Source organism: Onthophagus taurus, chromosome 10, assembly GCF_036711975.1.
Source record: "Onthophagus taurus isolate NC chromosome 10, IU_Otau_3.0, whole genome shotgun sequence".
NCBI classification, from domain to species: Eukaryota; Metazoa; Arthropoda; class Insecta; order Coleoptera; family Scarabaeidae; genus Onthophagus; species Onthophagus taurus.
The window spans coordinates 3,981,212-4,007,164 of record NC_091975.1 but is presented as its reverse complement, the minus strand read 5'-3'; the positions used below and the strand labels follow the sequence as shown (position 1 = coordinate 4,007,164).

The window sequence follows — 25,953 nt, the reverse complement described above, 5'->3', positions numbered from 1 at the left end:
GTTTCCTATTTTATTCGAACTACGTGGGTTCGATATTCGCGGGACGCCTTATATTCGAAACTGCTTGGAAACAGGGGGGACATAAGACGTAAGGACCCTCGAGAATCCCCGGATATCCGGGACTTACGTGTAACTTGCAGCACATCGACGATCGCTGATGGATGGAGGCCCATTAAACAGTCGATCATATTGCAAGATAATCTGCTACGTTAAATGCACCGTGTGATTGATTGAGACTATAGTCGATATTAAATGGACGATGGAAATTCGTTTTACATGGACGGCAACAGACAAGCTATGGGACTTTGTATTCCCCGAGTATCTATCCAATTTGCGTCCGACTCCGAGACGTATATAAGACGATCCAATTTGCGTATCTACAACGCCTTCCATAGAGAATTTAAAATGAACGATGAAACTTCCTTCTTGTATACTTAATTCTCTGCAATCGATCATTTTTCGATAGACTAAATGCTAAATCAAAAATGGGGTCAAATAATGAAACTAGTTTATACGATCAAAATGTCAATTACTGAGGATTGATATCTATTCTATTAAAAGTATTGATGAATCGTAAAATCTTAATTTCATTTTTATTATCATTACAATTTTCTTCTCTACAAGTCAACTATTTTAGTAAATCTCTGAATCAATACTTAAGTGTTGACAGATATCGCCGGTATAACTCCTTTAGTTCGCCGGAAACGGTAAAATAAACTTCCTAAGAAGAGTTATTGGCTTTGCTTTCATTGTGCAAATAGAATTTAGAGTTGTTGGTTTTAAAATAGTGGGCGTTAAAAGTTCTTGCATAACTATATTCCTCTTTGTCCCTTATTTTCACTATTAATTCTACAACCAAAAATATTCTGGAAAAAATATCTAGTGCAAACAGTTACTTTACAGTTACATATCTAAACCTCTGAAAGCATTAATGCTGTGTATTATCTTTTGCAGCAGTATCTAACTTCTATCAGCAATATTTAATATTCTGCCAGCAGTATCTAACCGTCTGCAGTATCTAGTCTTGCAGTAGCAGTTTCTAGACATCTACCAGCGATATGTAATCTTCTACAGCAGCATCTTGTCTTCTGTTTGCAATATCGAGTGCTCTGTTCTGCACTAATCTAAAAACTTGATTCTGTCTGCACGTTTGATGAACACTTGGTTCATGTTTCAAGTCACATGAATTAAATCTCGACATCAGATTGTATTCGAAAATTTGTATCTCATAAACTAAGAGAGATGTTTTAAATTGGACTTGATCTTATTAATTTTTGTAAAACTCTAACAAAAGGAAAAGATGTGAATACCGTCGTAAATCTTATTAACAAAGGTCTAACCAAATAGCTTTTTTAGAAGCTTAGATCCTAAAATAAATTCGAACGTCGGGTATCAACAACTCCAGCGAAGTCGAAATCGCAATATCCTGTTCTTATCCTTCGATTTCAGCCATGGACATAAAAAAATAAAAAATGAGAGCGAGAAAACTGATTTGAAATTAAAGATTTTTTTATATTGAAATTATTTAATTTAATGAGAACGAAAATTATTACTTAAAAATAGAAATCATAAAAAGAGAAACACAATGAGTAATGATACCGAATCCTACGTATTCAACGAAAGCAATTTGTGCTGGTAATAGCGGACAGCTTGCTACCAGAGAGCATCAATCGGATTTGAACGAAACGATCTGTCAGAAAACTAGACCAAACAAGCAAGCTACCACACGAAAGAACATATCGACTTAACAATCCTCAACCGCGAATATAAACGGAACGACATCTTGTAGTATAAAGATGCTTCTAAGGTCTCTCTTTGGAAAGGCGGAATACGATGATAATAGGACCTCAATTAACGTTTCGCATTCGCGTTCTATTAGACATTTCGCGAAATTTCGTGTTCGTGCATTTGTTCGCCACACAATTGCCAATAATTGATGGCGGGAGATGGGGTTTTGCTTTTGTTTCGAACGTTCCGAGCACTCTCGGGGCATTATGCGCACTGTCCAATATAGTTAGGCGTCGATTGGAACAAGAACAATGCAGGTCGACGTTCTAAAATCAAAAAAAAAACGGACCAACAACAAAAAAAAATATTTCGATAAACTTGTAACTACCATTAATAATACAGCTATTAAATTTCTTTATGAATCCATTATTGAACGTTAACAAAACAATAAGATATTAAATATAAAGACGAAATTTATTTTCGTATTTTATGATAAAGAAAAATGAATTTGTTGATTAAAATAGCAGTTTTGTTTTACTTCATATCAAGTCTTGAAGGGGTTTTAGAGGTAAATTGTTTTTGTAACAGTCGTTTCTTAGATATCATTTTTAGGAAATAAACGACATCCAATGCGTTCCTTTCAGCACAATATATAAAACGTGTAATCGTAAATGTACATGTCCAAAAAATGGGATAAGAGCTTTTATGATTTGTAATAAAAATCAATGTACATCATCGGAAAAAATGATGGAAAAACACTTGTAAACTGGTAAATTTTGATTCAAAAACAGAAATTTTAATTATATATTTTTAGGGAACCATTAGATCAATGTTTAAATTTAGATTATAACATTGAAAATCCATCAAATTGTGAATTATGTAGCTGCAATGAAGATCAGACAGAGATGGATTGTCAAATTCGCACATGCCCAGTGAACCAAAATCCTTACAACGATATCTGAAAGGCATCTTAGATTGCATCGTGCTAGATCTAGTTTAGAATAGGTTCATTAACTCGCCCTGTTGAACAAATCCCATTTCGTTATAATTCGCTGCAACGTCGGTGTAAGATCAGGCGATGAGGAGTTAATAGGAATTCCACAAAATCCTATTAAAGACTTATCAACTACAAAAATCGATTTCATGTATTTACACAGCGTAATAAACGAAAATCATTTCCATCTGAAAGCACGCAGGGTCTTAATTCAATAGAATCCCGTTTTTTATCTTGAGGGGATAACTTGTTTTAACAAGTTCAAAAGAAATTGCATTAAAACTTGCTGAAATTTTTCGGAAGTTGGTAAAATTTCATTTTATAATTGCCAAGTTTTACTAGCTCCTTTAGTGTCCTTTAATATAAGCAATAAAATTACTTGCAACTACATAGATATAAAATAAACGAGTAATCTTTTTTTAATTTACATCATGTATAATGTGAACTATTAGGTCGATAAGCAGTGTTTAAGATATCGAAGCAAAAAATTATTCATCATGAAAGATTTGTTCACAGCTTTAAAAAATCATAACTACAATGATTATGGAAAATAAGAAATTCTTTATGATATGTTAAATCTACATTAAATTTGCTTTAAAATGTTCTTTATTTCATGTTGCTACCTCAATTCGATCTTGAGATACGATTTCTTAAATTTTATATATTAATCTATAATAATCAAACAGAGTTGGATTTAAAAAATCATAACTACGATGTTTATGGAAAATGAGAAATTATTTATGGTACATTAAATCTTCATTAAATTTGCTTTAAAATGTTCTGTATTTCATGATGGTATCTCAATTCGTTCTTGAGATACGATTTATTAAAGAGAATATGGTTGTGTCATCATTAACAAGATGTGTTCTGCTACATCATTTAGAAAAGTGTTTGTCTACAGATATTTATGACCTTAATATGATATATTATGAACTTAATTAATTTGAATGTAGTCCTCGATCTTAATATGTGACTAAATTATTTTCACTAAATCCAATATAATAATATTTTTCGCCTTTCAATTCGTTTCTTTCTAGTGGCAAAAAATGTCAGTGGGATTTTGCAAGTCGTAAAGGAAAAAGAACAAATTTATGACGCGAACTTCCTGCAATTGACCCGTTTCAGTGTCAAAGAGAGCAGTGTAGTTTGAAATCCCTCCATTTTCTGTTCGAGGTAACTTTTATGCAAAAGTTTACTAGTAGTAAGGTCGAACGAATTCTTAGTCGAATAAAGTAAAACTCTATTTCAACTTGAGCAGTTTTTTAGTTCTTGTAAATGCTAGCGTTAATTAAAAAAAATTTAGAAAAAATCTTTCGTGTTCATTCAAAACTAAACGAGCCATTGAAATGTATTGAAACCTATTGTTAATTCATGCGGTAACTGGTATAATCCCCTTTTGTACATTGAAAGTTGAACTATTTCATAAAAAAATCCGTTTGTAACTAGGAATGAAAGATTTGTCTGAAAAAATGATGATCGATCAATTAATTATCGTTAAACAGATTTTGCGCAAAGTTACTTCGTAGTGGAGTTAATTAAAGGAGTTATGAGGCGAGATAACTTCCATTAAATCTTCCAGCTTGCGTTCTCCCACAGTTTCTCAGAAACTAAGTCTTTAAGTCAAGTATGATATTGCCAAGGCTTTTGTTCACCTGCAACCCTTAATAAAGATAAATACACATTAGTAGGTTAGGCACTTCCACATCTGGCCAGTTTAACGACTCATTAAATCCTGAGATACTTAATTACTTGAGTAATGGTTTACTTGCAACAATAAAACAACTGAAAATGGGTAAAAAATTTTAAAATGTTACGAAACTAGAATATTTAAACAAAAAAAATATTTGTTTTTCTATTTTTATTTTTAGCGGAACCGATATTTTGCAAGTTTATTTTTTTTGTTTAATATTGGATCCCGATAATAAACAATACCACGAACACCTAATAGTCTACAAATACGCTTTCAAATTTCGAATCCCAAAACAACAACAACAGCTTGCAAATGCCGTCGGCAATTAAGCTCTCCTCCTTTGAACCATTCGAGTCTGGATTAGTTATGCGACTACCAGCATGGTGTTGGTGACGCTTTTATGTCGCTGTAAACAGTGTTAATCCTTCGTTGGCAGGTGCTACGTATCCAAATCCAGAGGCATGTATTTACATGAAACGCGATGGAAACGTGCTTCTAATGCGGTTTTTCCTCAAACAAATTTCACCTGGGTTCAAAATTTGTTAATACTCACAAGACGTTTAGACGTCTCTAAAGGACTCAATGCAACAAAATTGTTTCAAAACGCTTTTTAGATTGTAGTTGCAGTTAAAAATTGCAAACGATCTCAATTTATAACCCCATAAGCTCTGTATTAATGGCAAATCAATAGAGAACCGCTTCTATGTCATCCTGTGTCCACGCTTCGAAAATGATTGATGATCGAAAGAGCAAATCTAAATTGATAACTGCATCAGTTTAGTTTTCAGAACGAATCTTAAAACTTTTAGATGCAAATAATGAAAAAAGAAACTTTTTTAAATGGAATAAGAAAGAGGAAAACATTTTTCAATAGTTTTGAAACGTTCGCGTTGCAACGACATTTTAATGCCATCTAATGCAAGTTTTAAAAGTTTATCCAAGTGGATTAAAATTGAATCATTCGTTTCGAAGGCGAAATCTGAACGTTTAACTTCCGATTGCGAGAGAGAATCTAAAGAATATCTCCCCCAGACACGTTGTCGAGATGTTTCTGACTACACTACAAGTTTGTCACTGTAGAACGTGACTGGAAAGACATCATCGCGTTTGAAATAGCTAAAAAAACGAAATAAACGTGTTCAGTTGGAAGAAGAACTCTCGTACAAATTGCTTCCATTTAATGCCTATAAAGATGCTCTTTTTTATCTACAACTCGTTATTTGATTTTATTGATTTAATAATAAAATAATCAATAAGAAAATTTAAGAGCGTTAATGAGGCCTTTTTAATGTTAAAAACCCCCTATTTTCTTGTTCCATAAAATAACGAGCTCCTGTTTCGTTAAAACAAATATAAGGGCTATCAACGAAACGAACAAAAGACTCTACACGAATAAAGACGAGATCTGGTACTCTTTTTAAAGAAAAAAAGTTAAATTTACCGACGTCAAAATAACCATACAGCGAACAAAGAGGTTATTTGTTTTTCCAAAATATATTACACACTAACTAGAGGTTTCTCTCTCTTTTAAAACGGCAAATGTCCGCTTTTGAGAGAAGATAGGTCCGAAAAACGGCTTTCTAAATGCCATTAAGCCCGTTTTAATTCGCGCTAAATTGGGTAAAACGCGCGAAAACTCCGTCTATTTACCCGGCGGCGGTTTCCACACTTTAGAAACTCTAAATTTAAACGCATTTCCCGAACGTTTTAAAGGCAATTAACGCGAGAAGGATTCACCAAAATAACACCAATAGGATTGAATAGATTCAAAAACTAAATATAATTGAATTAATCCTCTCTTTCTATTTCAGGAAATGGATTCGTTCCAATCATCGAAACACTTAATCTTCAAAGGTCCAGATGTTAATTGAAACAACCCAAAACAAAATTCAAGTAAGTAGTGATTAAATTCTTTGTTAACAGTGTTCGTAAACGAAATAACAGAGTAAATTGAAGCGAGGTTGGTTAAAATTAAATAGTCTCTAAAGTTTGTTTGGGAATATGTTTCAAATTTACTCGAATTCCTGTGGACAATGCATACTGTAATAATAGGTTGACATAGTAACTGAATAAATAGGTCCTATTTGAAAAGGATATTGTTGTTTAGAGAGGATAGTAGGGTTAACAATAGGGTTTAAATAAATTCTAATTAAGTTATTTTTTTTTATCTTTCTGATGATTTAATTTTTTGTTCTAAGAAAACCTTTACTTCATTTTCCGAATAATCTTTCCTTTTTCTCTGCTGATCTTGACACAGGCTACACCCCATTTTGTCAACTCTCAGCCGATTTGGTCTACACCTGTTCTTTACCCAGAGATGAAGAAGACAGATGAGTTATTTCCCCTTTATTATAGGTGGTACAAGGTTTTTAAGGTCTTTAATGAGATGGTTTTTAAATCGGGCTTTTATGTCATAATCTCAATCCTATCCCAAGTACTATGATTTTTCTGTAAATATTGGAAAGTCTCACCACAGGTGGTCATCTTGTCTACGAAGAAGAAAAAGCTTGTGATGAATCAGACGGTGCTCAAAGTAAAGAGTACAAGTGTTTTGTCAAAAATTAAAAGTAAAGTAAAGCTTTTTGGACGACTACGTCGTTATTCAACCCGTAACAAGTTATGAATCATTTTTAGTCGAAATTTTTATTCTAAGCTATTCCAGTAAGATCCTAAGAGATAATATCTGAATTTGGGGAAATAGAATATATATAAATTGGTAAATTGGATAAAACTCATAATTGGGATCGATGTAAAAACAAATGAAATAAAAATTGCCAATTTACTTCATATTTGTTATTCTCCTTTCCAAGTTAAGTTTACTATTAATTAATTTGATGTCGATTGTTGATTAACATCATCCTACAAACGAACTTGAGTTGTTTATCCTCGAAACTATATAAACGCAAATGCAGGAGGAGATATATGGAAATGCAGAGAGAATTTGTGTTTTACACTAAACTGTCTAAAGACGCTGTGTTAGTAGCAATGTTAAACATTTAAGTAAATGAATTGCGTGGTGTAGAGGCCACAAAAACCACACATTTACAAGTTATAACAGATTCATAACACAATGTAGTTTGGCTACTCCAATTCGTGTAAATACTTCATACGTAATATTCGTAATTTCTATTTAAACACGTTCCCATTATCGTAATAAACTATTAATTCATGAGGAAATTTTAATAATTAACGGTAACATATAGTGAATTCTAGGAGTAGGATATTTGCACGAAACTAACAGGGATTATTTGCTTTCAATAGGGGTTGAATGTTAGCTGCTGAATCAGTCAGCAGAATTCGCCTATTGCAAGATCACATGCTCGTAATGCAGGATTATATGATCACGTAGTTTCGTGATAGGAAACGTGCCTCGGTAACATCAAACATACAGTTCGTATAGAAGTATTATAATTCGTGGTTGTTTGTTGTCGAACTATTCTGATTGTGTAAATTTTCTAGTACGTAATTTTGGGCGTCAATATTAACGTTTTTGCCGCAACACCGTAACCAAATTACCCAATTACGAGCGCGTAGCCGTGGAGGAAACCAACGGAATTTGCTGCGTTTAAAAGTTTATGTTTACGTGCACACTTTTGACCTGGACTCGGCTTAATTGCGAAACAAAGTTTGGTCCGGATCTGAAATCTCTGGATTTTCAACTTCGTTATCGTGGTGAATTAAGATGGGAGTTTCAACAATAACCTCACCATTTCAATTAACTCTGTTAATTAATAAAGATAATTTATTGAATTAAAGTACATAATAGAACTGAAACATAACGATTCGAGAGGAATATGAAATATAAAGGACACTGAAATGTTAAGCATGTGCAGCTATTACCATTTCACTCCCAGAAAGTTTAAATCCGTTCAGAGTTCCAAACGTTTTTGCTGTTATTGCACTATAAGTGTCGCTTCTCTCTTAAATCAACCAAAATTTACGTTACCACTAAAGCATAACACTTCCCAACAAGCGATTCTGGAAACATCTATTTATAACAGAGATTACTTTTAATTATCGTACCCGGAACCCAGTCTCGCGCAATTTTAATCGCGTTAACGTCCGAGGTGAACGATCTCGCGCTCCGTTCTAAACCGATCCCTATGAAGGAAATTGCGCCACGATGCTCATTTGTTTCCATTTAGCGTTGAGTGCATCCCAGGACTGATACTGGATCGGCAGGATCCTGGTCCGATATTGCGGTAGCCCTCGTTAATTTTAATTATGGTTCCCGAAGCCGTACACCACTTTAAAATATTCCCAGGTAATTGATATTATCCACTGAGTGCCTGCTCTACTTCACGTTGAAGGAAATTTATGTCAAAAGTACTCGCTTTAAGAACCCAACCAAGTTTCACGAACGATGTTTTCATTCTTAACTGAACTATCCAATTACAATGGAAATCTGATTAACACTATCAAGTGATAATTGAAGTTGAAACGGATAGAAATAATTGATTAATTTTATAATATCTGCCTCAATATCTTGATATAAAACACTCCAAGTTTTCATAGCAATGGATTATTCCAGTGAAGATGAAGCCAGTACACACTGTATTTCACATCCACTCCTCCTGGAAAAGTTTAAGGCGAAAATATTAATAATATTTATTTCTTTGTTACAGATATTGAAACCTGTATGTAACCATCACCCAACTCATCATCGAAAATGAACAAATCGAATGGAAGTTACGAGACATCACTCGGTGTATTAGCAGTACCAGAATGGGAAGCAATAATAACAATACTAACTCTTTCCCTAATAATAATCTTAACGATAGTTGGAAATATCTTGGTGATACTCAGCGTTTTTACTCATCCACCGTTACGAATAGTTCAAAATTTCTTTATCGTTTCCTTAGCGGTGGCAGATTTAACCGTAGCCCTTTTAGTGATGCCCTTGAACGTCGCTTACTTCATAATAGGTAATTGGATTTTCGATATTCATGTGTGCAAGATGTGGTTGACCGCTGACATCATGTGTTGTACCGCTTCGATATTGAATCTATGCGGTATAGCTCTGGACAGATTCTGGGCGATTACGGATCCGATTAATTACGCTCAAAAGAGAACTTTGAAGAGGGTTTTGTGGATGATTTTCGGCATATGGGTTTTGTCGTTGTTAATTAGTTCTCCGCCATTAATGGGATGGAACGATTGGGATCCGAAAGATTTTGAAGTAAAGAAAATTTGCAAATTAACGGAGGAGTGTGGTTACGTGGTTTATTCTTCATTGGGATCGTTTTTTATCCCACTTTTTATTATGACAATTGTTTATGTTGAGATTTATATTGCAACGAAAAGAAGGTTAAGGGAAAGAGCGAGGGCTAGTAAATTAAATGCTTTGGTGACGAAGAACCCAGCACCGAATTATAATAAAAATCATGATAGGGAGTCTGTTAGTAGTGAGACTAATTATGAAGAGGGAGGTGAAGAGAAGCCTGTTAATGGGAAATTTAAGGAAAAGAGGAAGAAAAGTAAGAAGAAAAAGAAGGAAAAGGACGTTGAAAAAGGTAATTATTTGAAACCGGTGTTGGTTCATGAAGATTCTTTTACTGATAATGCCGAAAATACTTCTGGGTCACAAAGGAAAAATTCGATTCCTTCAACTTCTGATTGTAAAGAAGCTCTCTATATTAATAATCAAAATAAACAGCCCACTGCTCCTCCTCCAGTTAAAAAGCCAGGTATGGTTTATCAATTCATCGAAGAAAAACAAAGAATATCACTTTCAAAAGAAAGAAGGGCGGCGAGAACCCTTGGTATCATAATGGGAGTATTTGTTATATGTTGGTTACCATTTTTCTTAATGTATGTTATAGTGGCATTTTGTCAAAAATGCGAACCATCTCCTAGACTATCTCAATTCATAACATGGTTAGGTTATATTAATTCTACATTAAATCCAATAATTTATACGATATTTAATTTGGACTTTAGAAAAGCTTTCAAAAAGTTGCTTAAATTAAGCTAAAATCTAAAATGTAATAAATTAAAAAAAGTCGATTCGTTTACATTCTAGTAATAAAGAGTTTGTAAATAAACCTTTGTACATTCCAATTTTTGAGCTTTCGCCACGATTTCCTAGAGCCCAGGAAGTCGTCGCAAGCTGTGAAAGTGTAAGTATTTCGTCGTGATGTCACAAAACTATTAAAAATAAAAATACCTATTTAATTATATAATAAAAATACCTCTAGGATTTAAAAGAAATATGCTCATTGTGAAACGCTTCAAGAACAAAAATATATATCATACACTGTGATTAAAAATAAATAACATTTTTTTTAATACTTAATAAATTTCGCGTGTTAATTTATTTTTTAGGATTAAAAACTTTCTGAACGAAATCGATGTAAGATTTATGTGAAAATCTACTCTTAAACTAGTTTTAAAAAAATAAAGACTTCCAAACTAAAAATGTACATAAACTGAGTTATGGAACTAAATAAAGTAAACACGTTCGAATCTAAAATAAATGTGTTTTGTTGTTTTCTCTTTTCATACTTTTTACTTGGTGAGAAAATAGAAATATACGAGGGTTATGAAAAGAAAAATAGGGTAGAAAAATAATAGTCGCCCTGAAAGGTAATTTTTCAGCGGGAATTTTCTGAATAAATTATCCTCCTAGATAAATATACAGTGCCCACCTTCACGAGTACTCCTCGTATATCCCCTTAATATACGAGATATTTACACGTTATTTTTCATGCGCTCACAGACTTTTGATGAAGATACGTCATAGAGATTAACGTAAAAATATTCCCCAACTTTCGCAAGAAAAAAAAAACAAAAACATCTATCATTCCTTTTACAAAGATTTATGATTCGAATGGAAAATGGAAATTTAGGTCAACCCTTAAAGCCAGAAATTTCCCATCAAACCTAGCAATTTCCTTGTGATCCCAGAGAAAACTTGAAGCGCAAAATACATATTGAATAAAATATGCGGGTATGTAAGGATACATCGCGTTTAAGGGAATGACGTTCCTTGAGATCCTTCGGGACTGTTTCCCTATCTCCTAGCCTTTGGCTGTATACAGACAGATTGAATTTTACCCAAAGGTCAGATACTTTCGTTCTTATGAAAATGATATGAAAAAAAATGACCATAAAGATATTTTAAAGAATACTCCAAAGGTATAAAGAAAAAATAAAATAAATGTAGTTATTCAATTTATTGTAAGATTATGACTATTAAAATATTAGTTATCGCTTTAATATTAACAAAGCTTTATAACCATTAGGCATCGGAACTGAATTTAGACACAGAACACGAAATACATTTTCCGTGCACATAGTTTTCAATTTTCCTTAATTACGAGCATTAATTAACACGGGTCTTTAATTTACCACCGGAGTATCAATGGCAATTGGAGGTATCGATGATTCTTGTATTTTAACGCATGATCAGCATGGAAAAAGTAATTACTCTATTAATTAACTTACCTTAATAACTTCAATGTTCTTCATCTATTTTGATACAATTCTAACATTTTGATCTGCTTTACATTTTTCTCTGCCCTTGAATCTACATCATAAAAGAAATAACAGAATGTTTTAAAGTATTGATTTTAATGACATATATCGAACGGTGATTTGGGTTGTCTATATGATGTTTGGGACTAAAATAATATAACGAAGTTACTCTTAAAATTATTCACACCCAAAACCCTACCCAACCCAACAATCAATCCAAATTTAATCATGGAGGAGAATCTCATGTGATCGTAGGTGCTTACGTAAAAGGATTTTGCGACAATTAGACATTTAATTTCTTTCCCGCTGATATCCGTTTCTGCCACTGAGAGGTTGATCCCAATGGTACGGCCACTGGTCAAAAGCACGACTTGGATTTATCCACTGGCATAGACCACATCAATGCTTGTGAAAAGAGACCGATCTTCCATCATGGTCTTATCATGGTCTGGTAGCGTATTTAATAACTTCTGAACCATTGCTAATTATAGAAGCTGAAACATAAATGGTAACAAAGGTTGCATCAACATCTGTAACAGATATATCATGAAAATCTGCAGTACATTAAGAGCAAAATATAGCCTTAATATTTTAAATTAAAAAAAAATTGTAAAAATGTTCAAAGATAAAAATGACAGCAGCTAACCAAATAATTTAAGAGCAAACGAAGTTAAAATGGTCTAATGTTTGACCTTTTGAAAAAAGGTCACGAAGCTTTCCGCCCCTTTTGAATTTTAATGAAGTTCAGCTGTCGTGATATTTAATACAAGCTTCCCCATTTCCGTCTTAATTATTTTATTTCAAGCTTTTTCGCCTTTTTCTCTTGCCTGGGTATATAAAAAAAAACCTGAAAATAGTAAAATGTAACATGGGTATTTTCAAATTCAATATCGAACGCTGTCGCTTAAAACGTTGACATCAATTTTGAATTCTAGCTAAGCGATAGACGTTTAGCGGAATTTTTAATAAACCCCGCGGCTTTTCAACGTTCCGATCGAACGGAATTTGCTATTTAATACCGAACATATTCGTTGTTTTCGGTTAACGCAACCGCGTTTCCACACACTTTAGTGAATCGTTTCCCCTTTGAGTTGCTTTCCTTTCGCTTAACGTCGAGTGCAGGGTTGTTGCGTTTCCTGAAAAACTTAAAAGCCTCGGACCAATTCTACGCCACTGTTTGCCACGCAATTTTAATTAAAAGTTTCATTTGTCTCGCTCCAGGTGGGTGGAGCAGTTTCGTACAAATTAAAAAATGTTGCACAAGTTTTGTGTTACACTAACAAATATTCACACTTTTCTGCGACTTTATTACCTCCTTTGCGACCCAATTATGTTTCAAAACAATCTATTATCACCGCTTCCAGCAAAAGACACTATGTGTAATGGAAAAACGGGGCAAAAGTAATTTTATTAAAAGCCCAAGTAAAAGTAAGATCACCTCGGGATATAAATATTTTCTGATTACATTTTTTTCTGTAATTTGCTAAATTAAGCTAAAAAATAATTATTTAGAAATTTCTGGGCAAATATATTTTCCCTTCTCCTTTAACAACCCTTATTTAATTATTTATACCAAACGTATCCAGAAGAGAATTCCTCTAAATTATTTACCCAAAACATTAACGAGAGGATACTGAATTTTGTATATTTCCCTCCTTTCCACCTAATTCCCCGATCATTCTCTAGATGCTATCTTCTAAGCAAATCTGTGACAGTGCATTCTCTATTGTATTACTCCAGAACACAACATACTGCAACCCCATAATTGGCTAATTAAATAACCCGAAACCGAGGCATATTAATGGCGAATTAGTACCGAGGAAATTACATGTTGCAATTCCCCAGTTTGGGGACTTGGACCTTTAAACAAATTAAAAATTAAACAAATTTAGCATATTTGAATACACCATGAAGGTAATAACAACGAAATATAAAGTTTTCGAGTTCGTCTCTTTACAGTTCAAGACACCACCTGAAAGTTGAACCACCAGAGGATACGAACTTTAAAGCTTCTGCTCGAAATTAGAACCTCGAAGGTGCAATCTTGCATAATACATGCGGATCTCTCAAGCATAGACTAGTTCATCAATGAACAAAACGAAAACGCTGGCAACTAGTAGTTGTCTAACGCATTTTTAACGAGTTTCTATTCGACCTACTTCAACGACACTCAAGAGAAAATCTAATATTTCCCCGGAAGGAAGCGCGTGTTTATTATATTCTGAGAAATTGTCAGTCAAGCGTATAGAAGTGTCTTGAGATTCTATCAGGGTACGTATTCCTTTCATTTGATAACAAAGGAATAAAAGTCCTTTTTCGATTGAGTAATTTAAACACTAAAACATATTAAAATTAGATTTAATATTATTAAAATAAAGATGACGATCGATTTATGTTCTCTTCATGATTAACCTTCACTTCCCAAAATCTTTTTAATACCAACGTACTCTTCGCGATTGCGTCTCACCTCAAGGATTACGTCAATTTTAAATTACATCATCCAAAAGAAAAAAGAACGGGCGTCTAATTCTTTTTTTGGCAACTCAGCAAAATTTAAATGATATACAAACAGAACGACAAAAGGTAAAGGTAATAAGACCTTTGTCGTGTTAATTAGTATTTTAAATCAATCTTCAAGATTCATTAAAATTAATGAAAGGTTACACTTTCGTATTTGTTTAAATGATAATTTTGATGGGGTAAAAGAAATAAAAAGTGCAAATGATATAATTTCATTTTATAACATTTACTATTCTCTTTATTTCTTGTCCATTTTTTGTTCCAAGTATGATCCAAGGATGAATTTAGAATCATCGGTGTTACGAAGATAAGAATTTAGATCGAATAGTTCGAAGACGGCCGTGATTAGTTTTGCTCATGATTTTGCATTCTGAATCATACTGGCATCGATGAAAATGAAATGGCATGTGAGCAAGTACAAAAGTGTTTGTAGCTAGCTGTACAAATTATTACGATAAATAATGTAAAGGATGTAAACCAAAAACGAACATAACATCTAAACCTAATCCTAATCTAAAACTTAGTATACTAACTGGTGTAAATGAACTTGCAGAAACTAATCATACATAATAATCACTTTATTGCAAGTTTCTAGGAGTATATTTACAATACTTCATATACTGCTCTCTGGTGAGTTGTTTTATTAGACTTTGGTGGGGTCCAAATCTCGTTTAAACTTTAATATATTTATTAGATGTCCACTTACAGCGGCGTAAATCCCATCTGAGCCACCTGGTTGTAGGGAAATTCGAAATTAACGTCATAAATCCTGGTGTGGTCCTGTTCCGGCCGCCTCCCGTGCATAAAACTGCACTGTGTTAAAACACCACCACGACCTGGTGACTTATGTCTATAAAGTATTTTTTCGTGGATAACTCTAAAATTCAACGGTAATTTCCGTTTGTGTGTACTTACATGTAACGTAATCGTTTTATAAATAGAATTTTCTATATCCTCGATCGCGCGGTTATATCAATTAGCAGTAAGGTTTCTCTCAATGTCCGTTTTATGTACCTTCTCCAGCGAGAAAATTGATCGAGAACGAGAAGCACGAATTTCGTCCGCGACGGAGACTGATTTATTGAAATGAACTTCGACTGGGTAGATTGGTTCATTAATATCGCGGAGTAATTTATGTGGTTCGATACAGAATATATTTCAATCAAAACTGGGGTTGGGTTCGCAAATAACGTCCATTAATTCGGCACGCTTTCAGTATGAATTTAGTTATTATAGAATATGATTTAGATGACTGTTTAGATAAAAAAATATAAAATAGAGAACATAAAACAATTTCAATTTAAATTTAACATCCTCATTTTTTCTAAAACAAATTGAAGGCGCTTGCAAAATGAAGTGGAAATTAACCCCTCTTGCTCGCTAATGTATAATTTGCCTTTGAACTAGTTCAGTAGCCTCTCGACTATAAAGCCCGGCTGATTACCAGCTTTCAAATTCATGAAAAGACACCACTTAGTTTCTAAATGATTTCATTAACAACACACATTTCCAACTCAAATAGATATATTTTTTTTCAATTATCATTTTCAAACAGTAAATTATTTCAATTAAAACCGTCATCGGCAGAACAATAATTATAGTAAATCCGCGTGCATATGAGTTTTATTGCATATAAAAAATGTTAAATTGATCTCGTAACAGCATTTACATCATACCGTTGAACAGAAAATTCAATCTAACGAAACGAACAAATTGAATCGTTTCCCTCCAGGTCGAAATCAATCGGAGTAATTAAACCTGTCGAGTTAGAAAAAAAAATGTGAGGCCGCAATTCGAAGCCTCCATCGGTAATTCCATACTATTAATTTTATAATGGTGCCTTTTTCCCGGTAAGGTCTCGATCACCAGAAAAACGATTTGAGTCTTTTTTACGCCCGGATCCTGGTTTTTATAACCTTGGAGTCGAGTATGTTAGGAATCACATCATCGGCTTTTCAACGTTTACTATAAAAACAAGTTGATGTACTCTAAACTTTATTACTTTAACATCAACTGCCAAACAATGATTGTGGTAAGTTATTTTAATTATTCGAAGAAATTATTTTATTTTGATAATTTACTTTTTTGTTTTAGTTCGGATTTGTATTCATATTTACTTTGGCTTCGGCAGCAAGATTAGATCGTCAATATCTTCCACCTCCCGGTGCTTCTTCTGCTGGAGGATCAGGAAACATTTTACAATCACCAATTGGATCAACAAGTTCAACATCTCAATCGTCATCGTTTCCATCAACTTCTCGACCATTTTCTTCTTCGGGTCAATTTCCTTCTCCTAGTTATCAAAGACCAGGTTTGCAAAATCAATTCCAGTATCAACAACCTCAACGTTTTCCACAAAGTAGGCCACAATTTAGACCACAAAGTTTTGGACAAACAGGATCTCAAGAGTATCCGCAAGTTGCTCCACAAAATGTACCACAAAGTGTTCCGCAAGGAGTACCTCAACAATATGGTCAAATCGCTCCTCAAGGATTTGGTCAAATAGGATCAGCTTTTCCACAAAGTAGACCACAAAATTATCCACAAGGAGATTCTCAAGATTACGATTCAGGTAGACCAGGAGGATTTAGAATACCATCTCAAGAATATGGTCCAAGCCCACAAAGTATTCCTCAAAGTAGACCACAAGGATATGGGCAAAGTGCAAGACCTCAATACCAACCACAAGATGTTCCTCAACGATTCCCAATAGGAGTACCACAAGTACAACAACAACAACCATTTGGAAATGGTCCAGGTTTATTCTCTTCCCCACAAAGACCTTCACAATCTGGACCAAATCGCGGTTATTTGCCACCCGGAAAATAAATTTTAATTTAATTTATTTTACTTAATTCATGTATATTAAAATTAACCACTTGAATAAAAAAATATTGCAGAAATAAAATGTAATCCTTTGAACTCATCCCGCTTTAAAAAGTTTTATTCGTCAAACCCTGGTAAATTGGCCACCTCGTTACGAAGTTTCTACATACTTCATCCAACCCGGAGAAGTAGCTACACCTTAAAAATCCTCTTTAATGTTACACTTACAACGAGGTTCATAACCCTTTTGCGCGTCACCCCTCCTTTCCAATTCCCAAGTTTAAATTAGTTCCTTATTTACACCACGCCGCAAACCCCATAAATGTCGTGAACTGAGAAACGTGTTTCGACACGTCTTCAATTCGATAACTGATGGTTTGTTTTCGAAATTATCGAGAACCTCGGCTACTGAACAGCAACACAATAACCTATTGTCCACCATCGACCCGATGATGTACTGTTAATGGAGGATATAAATTATTATGTTGTTGGAAATTCGTAGTTCTCACAAGGGAATGTTACTTCTGAATCAATAATAAATTCACTTAAATGTTTGAATTTATTAAAATATTTTTATTTATATTTTTTTATACATTTTGCATACCAAAAATATTAATTTCTATAAAGGATATTTTAAATTACTTAGTATCTATACCCTCCATTGTTGGTTCCTTGATTGTAGGTTTGTCCATTAAATTGGTTAGTTCCAGAATATCCTTGATAACTCTTGTAAGCTTGTTGAGAGTTATAATTGTATCCTTTTCCTTCAGTAATGGCACTCTTAGCAGCATCAGAAGCAGTCATTGAAATAGCTTGATTAATGTGTTCCCCGATAGGTTGGAATCCGTTTTCATCAGCAATATAGTTAACTGTGTAAACTTTGCCATCATCCCCAGCGTAAGAATAACTTCCTTGAACAACGGTAGCTTCACCTTCAGTGACTTGTTTTAATTGGCCTTGCTCATTTTGGCTGATTTTGTTCTCAGTTTCATACTCGAAATGATAATTTCCAGATCCGTCATTAGAGTTGTCAGCTCGGATGATGTTGGCCCTAGCTTCTGGGTTGTTAGATCTAAAGTCAGCTGGACCATATACAGGGGATGGGGCAGAATGTGCTGGAGTCCCATAAGAAGTTACGGGAGATTGATGGAAAGCTGGTCTTCTAGCTTGGATAATTGGAGATCCATATTGAGTGGATGGTTGGAAAGATTGAGATGGTTGGAAATGCGATGATTGAGTTGGCCCATTAAAGGGTGTAGCTAAAAATTGTGCACCACCAGCTGTTTTTGAGCTTCCCGGAGGAAGATAAGTATTTTCCAATCTTCCTGCATAAGCTAATCCTGCTAAAAGTACTACGGCAAACTAAAACAAATAAAATTTATTAAAAAAAAACAAGTTTAATTAAATCCCCATCTTACCACTTTCATGATTATTTGTCGTTGTGATGTTGTTCTTGTATAAGACACTGAACGATTGATGACTGTAAATCAATTGGATCGCTTTATATACCATCCGAAACTGGGTGATCGTCTAATTAAGAGATGATACCAGACGCGTTTTTCTTCTCGGTCGCCGTCTTCAAGGTAACACGCGTCGGCGTATGTACCCGAAATAAAAAATGAAAGTATTGAGATCGACTCCAATCCAGATTACCTACTCGCATTTACTCTATTCGATGCATGCCTAAAGATCTGACGCAATCCGATAAAGATAAATGGCGAACGAAAGGCTAATTAGAGAAGAAATTGAAAGATGAACCTTGATGAGGTGAGAAATCAAGTTTATGTAACGAGGTTTCTTTAGATTTTTGAACGTATATAAAAGCACTAAAAAATTTTAGGTTGTCAGTTCAAAAAACATCCTCAAATACAACAACACCTAATAAACTAGATCAAAAAAAATCATGAAAACCATTTCGTGTTTAGCACTCTGTTTCATCTCTACAGTGATTTGTGGAAAATTAGATAAAACTTATTTACCACCAAACTCAGCTGGGGGATCCGGAGGAAATGAAAATATTCTCAACACTCCAATTAATCCGGATGAGTCTAAATACACCATAGCTTCACCTTCACCTGTTTATGGGCCAGCTCACCACGATGAAAGACAAAGCAACATCCAAAGATCCAATAACCCAGAAGCTCGCGCTAACTTAATCAAATTCGACAACAACAATGATGGAAGTGGTAATTACCACTTTGATTTTGAAACTGAAAATAGAATTCGCCACGAAGAACACGGCCAAATCAAACAAGATGGTGAAGCTGTGGTTGTTCAAGGAAGTTATTCTTATGTTGGAGATGATGGAAAAACGTATACTGTAACGTACATCGCCGATGAAAATGGATTTCAACCAGCCGGAGAACATATCAACGAGGCTATAACCAAAACGGCTTCCGATGCGGCGAGATTGAGTGTTAATGATGTTCATAGCGGATCTAATGGATACGCTAGTAATAATTATGAAGGTGTTAATGCGAAAAGTGAAAATGTAAATGGTGGATATCAATATTAAATTCTTTGATGTAAATTTTAAAATGACCGAGTTAATTTATTACTTAATGGAAATAAATAATTTAAAATTTAAATTTGTTTTAATTATTTTAAAATTTCCAGAAAATAAACACATTTAGCAAGCAAATAATAGAATTGAAAATAAACATCCGGGAGTTTTATTACTACCCATTTGATGCTTTCAATTTTATTGTTTAAACTATTTTTATTTGAATTTTTCGTTATAAAATTTACTCGCAACATCGAATCTACAAGGCGATGCATTCAGTAATTGTGTTTTCACGTACTAAAGGATTCCGTTTGGTAAATTATTCACTTCAGAATGTAGTTTCGAGTCGTGACTATAAGTTCAGTAACCAAGGGAATTCCATACCAAACCATTCCTTTGAATCGAAAACATAACTTCCGCCGCGTTTCGCCAAGATATAATAAAAGATTCAAAACTAAAACCCGAGTTCTTATGGTTTTCTTTCAATACTAAAAAAAAATGATGCCCCGAAATCCATTTCAAATTACGAAACAAGAACACTTTAAGGTCGATCGTTATTTTCGATTTTCGATGGTATTTTAATTACCAATTTACCATCGTATATGATGTGGTGAGATGTTCGAAGCCGCGGGCAATTCTTACGAAATAAGAACGTATTTTCGTACGTTAAATGTGGGTTAATTTTCTTTTACTATTGCAAATCATTTATTCTTTAAATTTTAACTAATACCTCCCAATAGGATTTAAAGTGTATAACAACTAATAAATCTCGATAAACGACAATTTGACGATACGTTTATTGCAAAATATTTTACACGAACGTACATTTCGGTTTTGTAAATGCGTCGATAATTTAAAAGTTATAAGCAATAAATTACTCGAACGTTCGTTTCGAAAATGTATTATCGTTGTAGTAATAGTTGTTGTTGTTGTTGTTGGTAGTGGTTTTGGTGGTGAAACAGTAACTCTTTCATAGAATAATTATTACTATCGCGTAGAAACTAACGTGTTTCCGTGAAGTTTCCACGTAGTCGAGACCAAAGTGACTCCTAATGGTGGTACGCTTTTAAGCTTATAACCGAAAGAGCTTCTGTTAAGGACATAAAGAATAAAAAGACCTTATATTTGCCGAACGATGCGACACCGGTTAAACCGCTAAGGAGCAAAACCTGCGCAAATGCAATACACTTTAAACTTTTGTCTCTCTTATGGTTGTCGACTGGGAATTAAACTCTACCGCCAGCGGGAACTACTTCAATTAATTAGTCGCGAGCTGTTCTTGTCGTGTTTTCAAACCAACGACAACGGTGGCTTCCGTTCTAATTTCCAGCCGAACCACCATGGAATAGGAATCCTTGTTGTGTCCCAAAATGCTTCTGGTAGGTACGTGTTTTCTGGAAAAACACAACAAAATTAATTCCGGTTAGGCACCTCAATTCAAATTGTTTGTTGTTGTGTATGTAATAAAGGAGATCTGAATGGAAATCCAAAATGGACTATACTCTGGTCAATCAAGTAATAAAAGGTCAATCTGGTGACAAATTTAAAATACTCCTCCTGGTTTAAAAACAGAGAATTGCCAAAGAAAACTTCACGGTATAATTAATGTTTGTAAACAAAACTAACCTTACCTCACATTCCTTCACGCTATAATCGACATTACAAAAGAAAACTTCACGCTATAATTGCCATTACAAATTGCCAAAGAATACTTCATGGTATAATTAATGTTTGTAAACAAAACTAACCTTACCGAACATTCCTTCACGCTATAATTGACATTACAAAAGAAAACTTCACGCTATAATTGCCATTACAAATTGCCAAAGAATCTTCATGGTATAATTAATGTTTGTAAACAAAACTAACCTTACCGAACATTCCTTCACGCTATAATTGACATTACAAAAGAAAACTTCACGCTATAATTGCCATTACTAATTGCCAAAGAAAACTTCATGGTATAATTAATGTTTGTAAACAAAACTAACCTTACCTAACATTCAGCGTCTGAAGACACAGGGCTAAACCCGAAACTTAAAAATATACAACTTAGCGCTGAATAACAATTAAAACTAGAACTAACACTTGCACTAGAACTATACTCTGTTTTTAAACCAGGAGGAGTAAACGCGAAAGTCAGATTTACACTGGGAAAAATCACCAGAAAATATCACTAGATATTTTGGCGGTAAATTTAAATTAATAATTATTGTTTATTTATTTACTTATTATTGTATTTATTTTCGTTTGTTATCTTGTTATTTTCGTTTAGTAACATTTTCAGTAACTAAATAGTTGAGGTTAAAATACTAATAACTTTTTAGATAAATACGATTTTAACGAGGTACATATTTATTGTAAAAACGTGCTACAAAGTAATTAAATACAACAAAACACCTTTTCTAGGTAAATAAATGGCAAATAAACACTCCACAACATTTTTTGTGCACTTTTTCTTTTTGAATAACGAAAGCTCAAACGTCAGTGTGACATATCTATTTTAAAACATGATAAAACAAAACTCTCTGTTAATTTTGCCAACTTTACAACAATTTGACAGGTATTATAGAAAAAAAATGAACTATACAAATTAACATTGAAGTTATGAGTGTATTTATTTCAAAATATAATAAAAAAGGGTTTAAGAACACAAAATATACAATAATAACACGAAACTGTCGAATTATCAATTACCTAACCTTCAAATTCAAAATCAAAATTCAAAATTGCCTGTGTGTGAACCTTCCTCGCATTCAACCAATCACGTGCAAGGTCAATCTGGTGACAAATTTAAAATACTCCTCCTGGTTTAAAAACAGAGTATACGAATGATGCTAGTATTAGACTAGTATTGCCCAAATGCGATGAATGCAAAGGCAGTATAGAAAAGACACCAGGATTGTGATTCAATTGCAGATTTCTTAATAACATCATTAAAAAAAATCAATTGCTTATTAAATTTCAAAATTACCGCGGTTTTAAAACTAATTTTCCTGAATTGTCCTAAAATAATAAAAAAAACTCGAATATCATTAAGTATTACTAATTTTAATCGTGTTGTTGCAAATTTATTTTTAAAAAATTAATTAAAAAAACAGTTTTTGACAATAAAAATTAATTAATTCAAACTTTATACCAACCTGATATGAAGAAAAAACAAAAATCCCCAAGATAAACGTCAAATGTCAAAACAATGTTTTCCTCATAACATTTCCGAATTTTCCTCGTCGTTCGTTTTAACTTCGATCTTATACAATTCAATTTACCGCATTCAATACCTAATAAATAATGTTAATCTAACATTTAACTTCAACACCTCTTTAAAACAGAGTGAGTAAAATTTGTACTTAACCTCAAAAAGTTTCAATATTTTCATTTTAGAAACAGATCTGTACTTTTAAATATATAAATAAATCAAGAAATGTCCTCGAATTGCTGTTCAAACACCTTCCAATGGTTGCACCCACACAATCAAGACAAAAATGTGATCTGTGCTATAGTTCACATGATAACGATTACACTCGTTGCAATGTCTATGGTTAAACTGGATTGGTTTGTTATTTCCGGGGGTGTTTGTACCCCCAGCTTATCTCTAAGCTTATTTTTTAGCTTTGGATATACTTATCAAAAGTATCCTAATAACGGTACGTCGATTTTAAATGTAGGTGTTAAATTAATTTAAGGTATGTGGTTTTTAGAGTACAATTGTATAAATGAAACTATCGTAAATATGATGAGGGTTATTATCTTACTATGTTTTATGGCTATTATATTTTCTTTGTGCGGATATTTTCTTCACATAGTTGGACCAAAGAGTAGTATTTATAATTTTATGCGAAAATACGCTATGGCAAGTACATGTACTGTTCTGTGGGTACTTGCAATTATAAGTACTTGTTATTACGTTGCTATGCTACTTGATGATTCATTAGCTGATCTTTATCCATCTGTGGAAACAGTTGTTTCTTATGGATATGGGTTTTATTTAATAACAGCAGCAGGTAAGAAAATAAAATTGTTTTTAAAAGACTTTTAATGGTTATTTTATAGGTGCCGTATCTGTTGTTGGAACATTCTGTATCTTAACATTAATGAACACTCCAACGCCGATATACAGGGCGGATGATACGTGCCTAATAGACGATTTTAATGAAAATAATATGGATACTTTTAACTCACAAACACCACCACCTCCTTATAGCGCACCGCCCCCACCTTACACTCCATAAAAATTCCATTAAAATTTACCTTAAACTTTTCATTATAAATTCGCTTTAAATTTGAATTTGACTTATTGTTGTTAGAGTTATTGTTAAGTTGTTTTTAAATTAGACTAAGATAAGAAAAAAAGTTTTAAATAAGAAGAACTTTTATCGTTAAGGCTTCGATGTGAAACCGAATTTGAAACGAAAGCAAAGATGTGTTTTGTCGTTTATTATAAATATGTATTGTGATATCAGAATGTTTCTAGTCCGAGTCAGAAAGCGGCGAGAGCTGTAGCTGTCACGCACCAAAGATTTCGACCTCCTAAAGATTATTAACAAAAAAATTGAATAAAAATATAGAAATGATGGTTAATACAAAAACATTAAATAAAATAATAATAATAGGACTTTGTACGTCTACGTGCTGTCTTTCAACGTACTTTAAGGAAAAAATTGAATCATCATCAATATTTATGTATTTACCAAAATATAAATTATATGTCAGTCTATTTAAAAGAAAAGAAAATACATATTTTACTGGTTAATTAATCTTTTATTACTTTTTATTTATCCGTGATCACTGAAACAAAGATTAGCAAACCATGTACTGCAACCTCTTTTACGCAAAACAAAAAACAACAAGTGTAATATCCGATAATCTTGGTTGCTTATGTTTTTCGCGCGAGTCTGCCATGCTCCATCCTGTGTAGATGCCCCAGTTATCCTCGCCTGTCTTCCTCCTGGATAGGGCAGAAAATCTTACGGAGTATCTTCCCCTGAAATCCTCTGGTCTTTTTGCGTCATCGACCACGTTTCAGCAGCACAAGTCTTATTTGCGTTTTATAGTCTAAAATCTATAGACTATAGTATATTATTATGTCATACTGCAAAAAAGTTAACGGAAGTTATTTTGACGTAGAAGGCTTCATAAAATCTAATAATGTCTGACGAGTTAAATTTTTTTTTCTTCTTGCGCAAAATTTCCTCGTAGCACGCTAATAAATTTTTTATTCCCCGTTTTGTAGTAGAAATACGCATCTCGTTGGAATCTAATTTTTCAATTAAACTGAGGCCTTTTGTCAAGTTTGCAACCGTCATTAGATCTTCTGATTGAACCGGGTCTAAAGAATTAGATTGTTCAATGTCTTGATTAATAGCTCCTGATTGTGTGAATCCAGCAATTCTTGAACGTCATCACCATCCACCTCTAAATTTAAGTATCGGGCAAGATCGACCACTTATTCAATCACATTGTTAATTTGGTCAGGATCTGGCGTTGATTCAAAATAATTGCGATTCAACATCATTCGAATGGGATTTAGAAAACTATCTGCCTTTATCTATGATAGTTCAAATGCAAAGGTGTGCCAATGAAATGAACATAACACAAGAAAATCTTGGAAATTATGTTCGAATCGACAATATTGCATTAACAGAAGATGAGTTTTAACATTGATGATGTGAAAACATGACTGAACATAATCCTGCACCAGTAGGAAAAGAAGATCTGGAGTGTGACACTGTTGAAAGCAGCAACACAATTACTACATATAATGAGGCTTTCCTTTACTTTTCCTATCTTGGTATCATCACTTCCTGTTGGGAAAAAAATCAGTAAAAACTGATTTTTACTTGATGAGGAGGAAAGGTTGAATGTGAATGAGGATTGAATTAGATGACTTACATGGTCCTATAAAGCTAAACATGTCAAGGATATCCATAATAGAGAATGACTGGACTTTGTGTGGAGAAGTAAGGCGTATTCTGCATAAAGTTATTAAATTGGATTGCAAAAACACCAGTTAATAAAACATTCCTTTTTACTTAAATATACCTTTTATTATAGCAACTGAAAAAAATAATATAAAAATTTAACCCTTTGCAGATTAATTTAATAATCATCCCAGAAAACCCAAGAACTTCAATTACTTTTAATTACAATTTCAAATTTAATTTATTAATCTGCATCATTGAGTTGAGGATACAAAGTAATTCTACAGAACAACTA

The 25,953-nt window shown here is 33.4% G+C and overlaps 5 protein-coding genes across 9 annotated transcripts in view; 4 read left to right on the top strand and 1 right to left on the bottom strand.

Annotated features, from left to right (window-relative positions):
* The window catches only part of LOC111428473 (Octopamine-Tyramine receptor), a 35,392-nt gene extending 24,510 nt beyond the window's left edge, over positions 1-10,882 (top strand). For 4 of the 5 annotated variants that reach the window (XM_023064003.2, XM_023064002.2, XM_023064005.2 and 1 more), the window contains exons 2-3: positions 6,224-6,305; positions 9,038-10,882. In XM_023064003.2, coding sequence (XP_022919771.1) covers positions 9,082-10,386 — 1,305 coding nt within the window. In that variant the 5' untranslated portion in view covers positions 6,224-6,305; positions 9,038-9,081 and the 3' untranslated portion in view covers positions 10,387-10,882. Of the gene's footprint in view, positions 1-6,223; positions 6,306-8,573; positions 8,677-9,037 lie in introns of those variants that run through there. The other variant, XM_023064006.2, reaches the window with a different exon arrangement.
* A 5,455-nt stretch (positions 10,883-16,337) lies between these two features.
* On the top strand, positions 16,338-17,334 carry LOC111428483 (uncharacterized). Its single transcript, XM_023064021.2, has 2 exons — positions 16,338-16,440; positions 16,503-17,334. The coding sequence occupies exons 1-2, from the start codon at positions 16,390-16,392 to the stop codon at positions 17,235-17,237; spliced, it is 786 nt and encodes a 261-aa protein (XP_022919789.2). The 5' UTR covers positions 16,338-16,389; the 3' UTR covers positions 17,238-17,334.
* A 452-nt stretch (positions 17,335-17,786) lies between these two features.
* LOC111428486 (cuticle protein 2-like) lies at positions 17,787-18,751 on the bottom strand. The gene is made up of 2 exons (XM_023064023.2): positions 18,653-18,751; positions 17,787-18,596 (listed from the first exon to the last, which is right to left on the bottom strand). The coding sequence occupies exons 1-2, from the start codon at positions 18,659-18,661 to the stop codon at positions 17,877-17,879; spliced, it is 729 nt and encodes a 242-aa protein (XP_022919791.2). The 5' UTR covers positions 18,662-18,751; the 3' UTR covers positions 17,787-17,876.
* A 334-nt stretch (positions 18,752-19,085) lies between these two features.
* On the top strand, positions 19,086-19,822 carry LOC111428488 (pupal cuticle protein 27-like). Its single transcript, XM_023064026.2, has one exon. The coding sequence runs from the start codon at positions 19,138-19,140 to the stop codon at positions 19,747-19,749; it is 612 nt and encodes a 203-aa protein (XP_022919794.1). The 5' UTR covers positions 19,086-19,137; the 3' UTR covers positions 19,750-19,822.
* Positions 19,823-22,902: 3,080 nt separating this feature from the next.
* LOC111428487 (transmembrane protein 127-like) lies at positions 22,903-24,490 on the top strand. Its single transcript, XM_023064024.2, has 4 exons — positions 22,903-23,070; positions 23,122-23,384; positions 23,439-23,741; positions 23,791-24,490. The coding sequence occupies exons 2-4, from the start codon at positions 23,162-23,164 to the stop codon at positions 23,967-23,969; spliced, it is 705 nt and encodes a 234-aa protein (XP_022919792.1). The 5' UTR covers positions 22,903-23,070; positions 23,122-23,161; the 3' UTR covers positions 23,970-24,490.
* Positions 24,491-25,953: the final 1,463 nt, after the last annotated feature.

Coding starts and splice junctions, on each gene's coding strand:
- LOC111428483 (XM_023064021.2), top strand. CDS start 16,390: ATGTACTCTAAACTTTATTACTTTAACATCAACTGCCAAACAATGATT. Junction 16,441..16,502: donor ACTGCCAAACAATGATTGTG/GTAAGTTATTTT, acceptor TTTTTGTTTTAG/TTCGGATTTGTATTCATATT.
- LOC111428488 (XM_023064026.2), top strand. CDS start 19,138: ATGAAAACCATTTCGTGTTTAGCACTCTGTTTCATCTCTACAGTGATT.
- LOC111428487 (XM_023064024.2), top strand. CDS start 23,162: ATGTCCTCGAATTGCTGTTCAAACACCTTCCAATGGTTGCACCCACAC. Junction 23,385..23,438: donor TCAAAAGTATCCTAATAACG/GTACGTCGATTT, acceptor TGTGGTTTTTAG/AGTACAATTGTATAAATGAA. Junction 23,742..23,790: donor TTATTTAATAACAGCAGCAG/GTAAGAAAATAA, acceptor GTTATTTTATAG/GTGCCGTATCTGTTGTTGGA.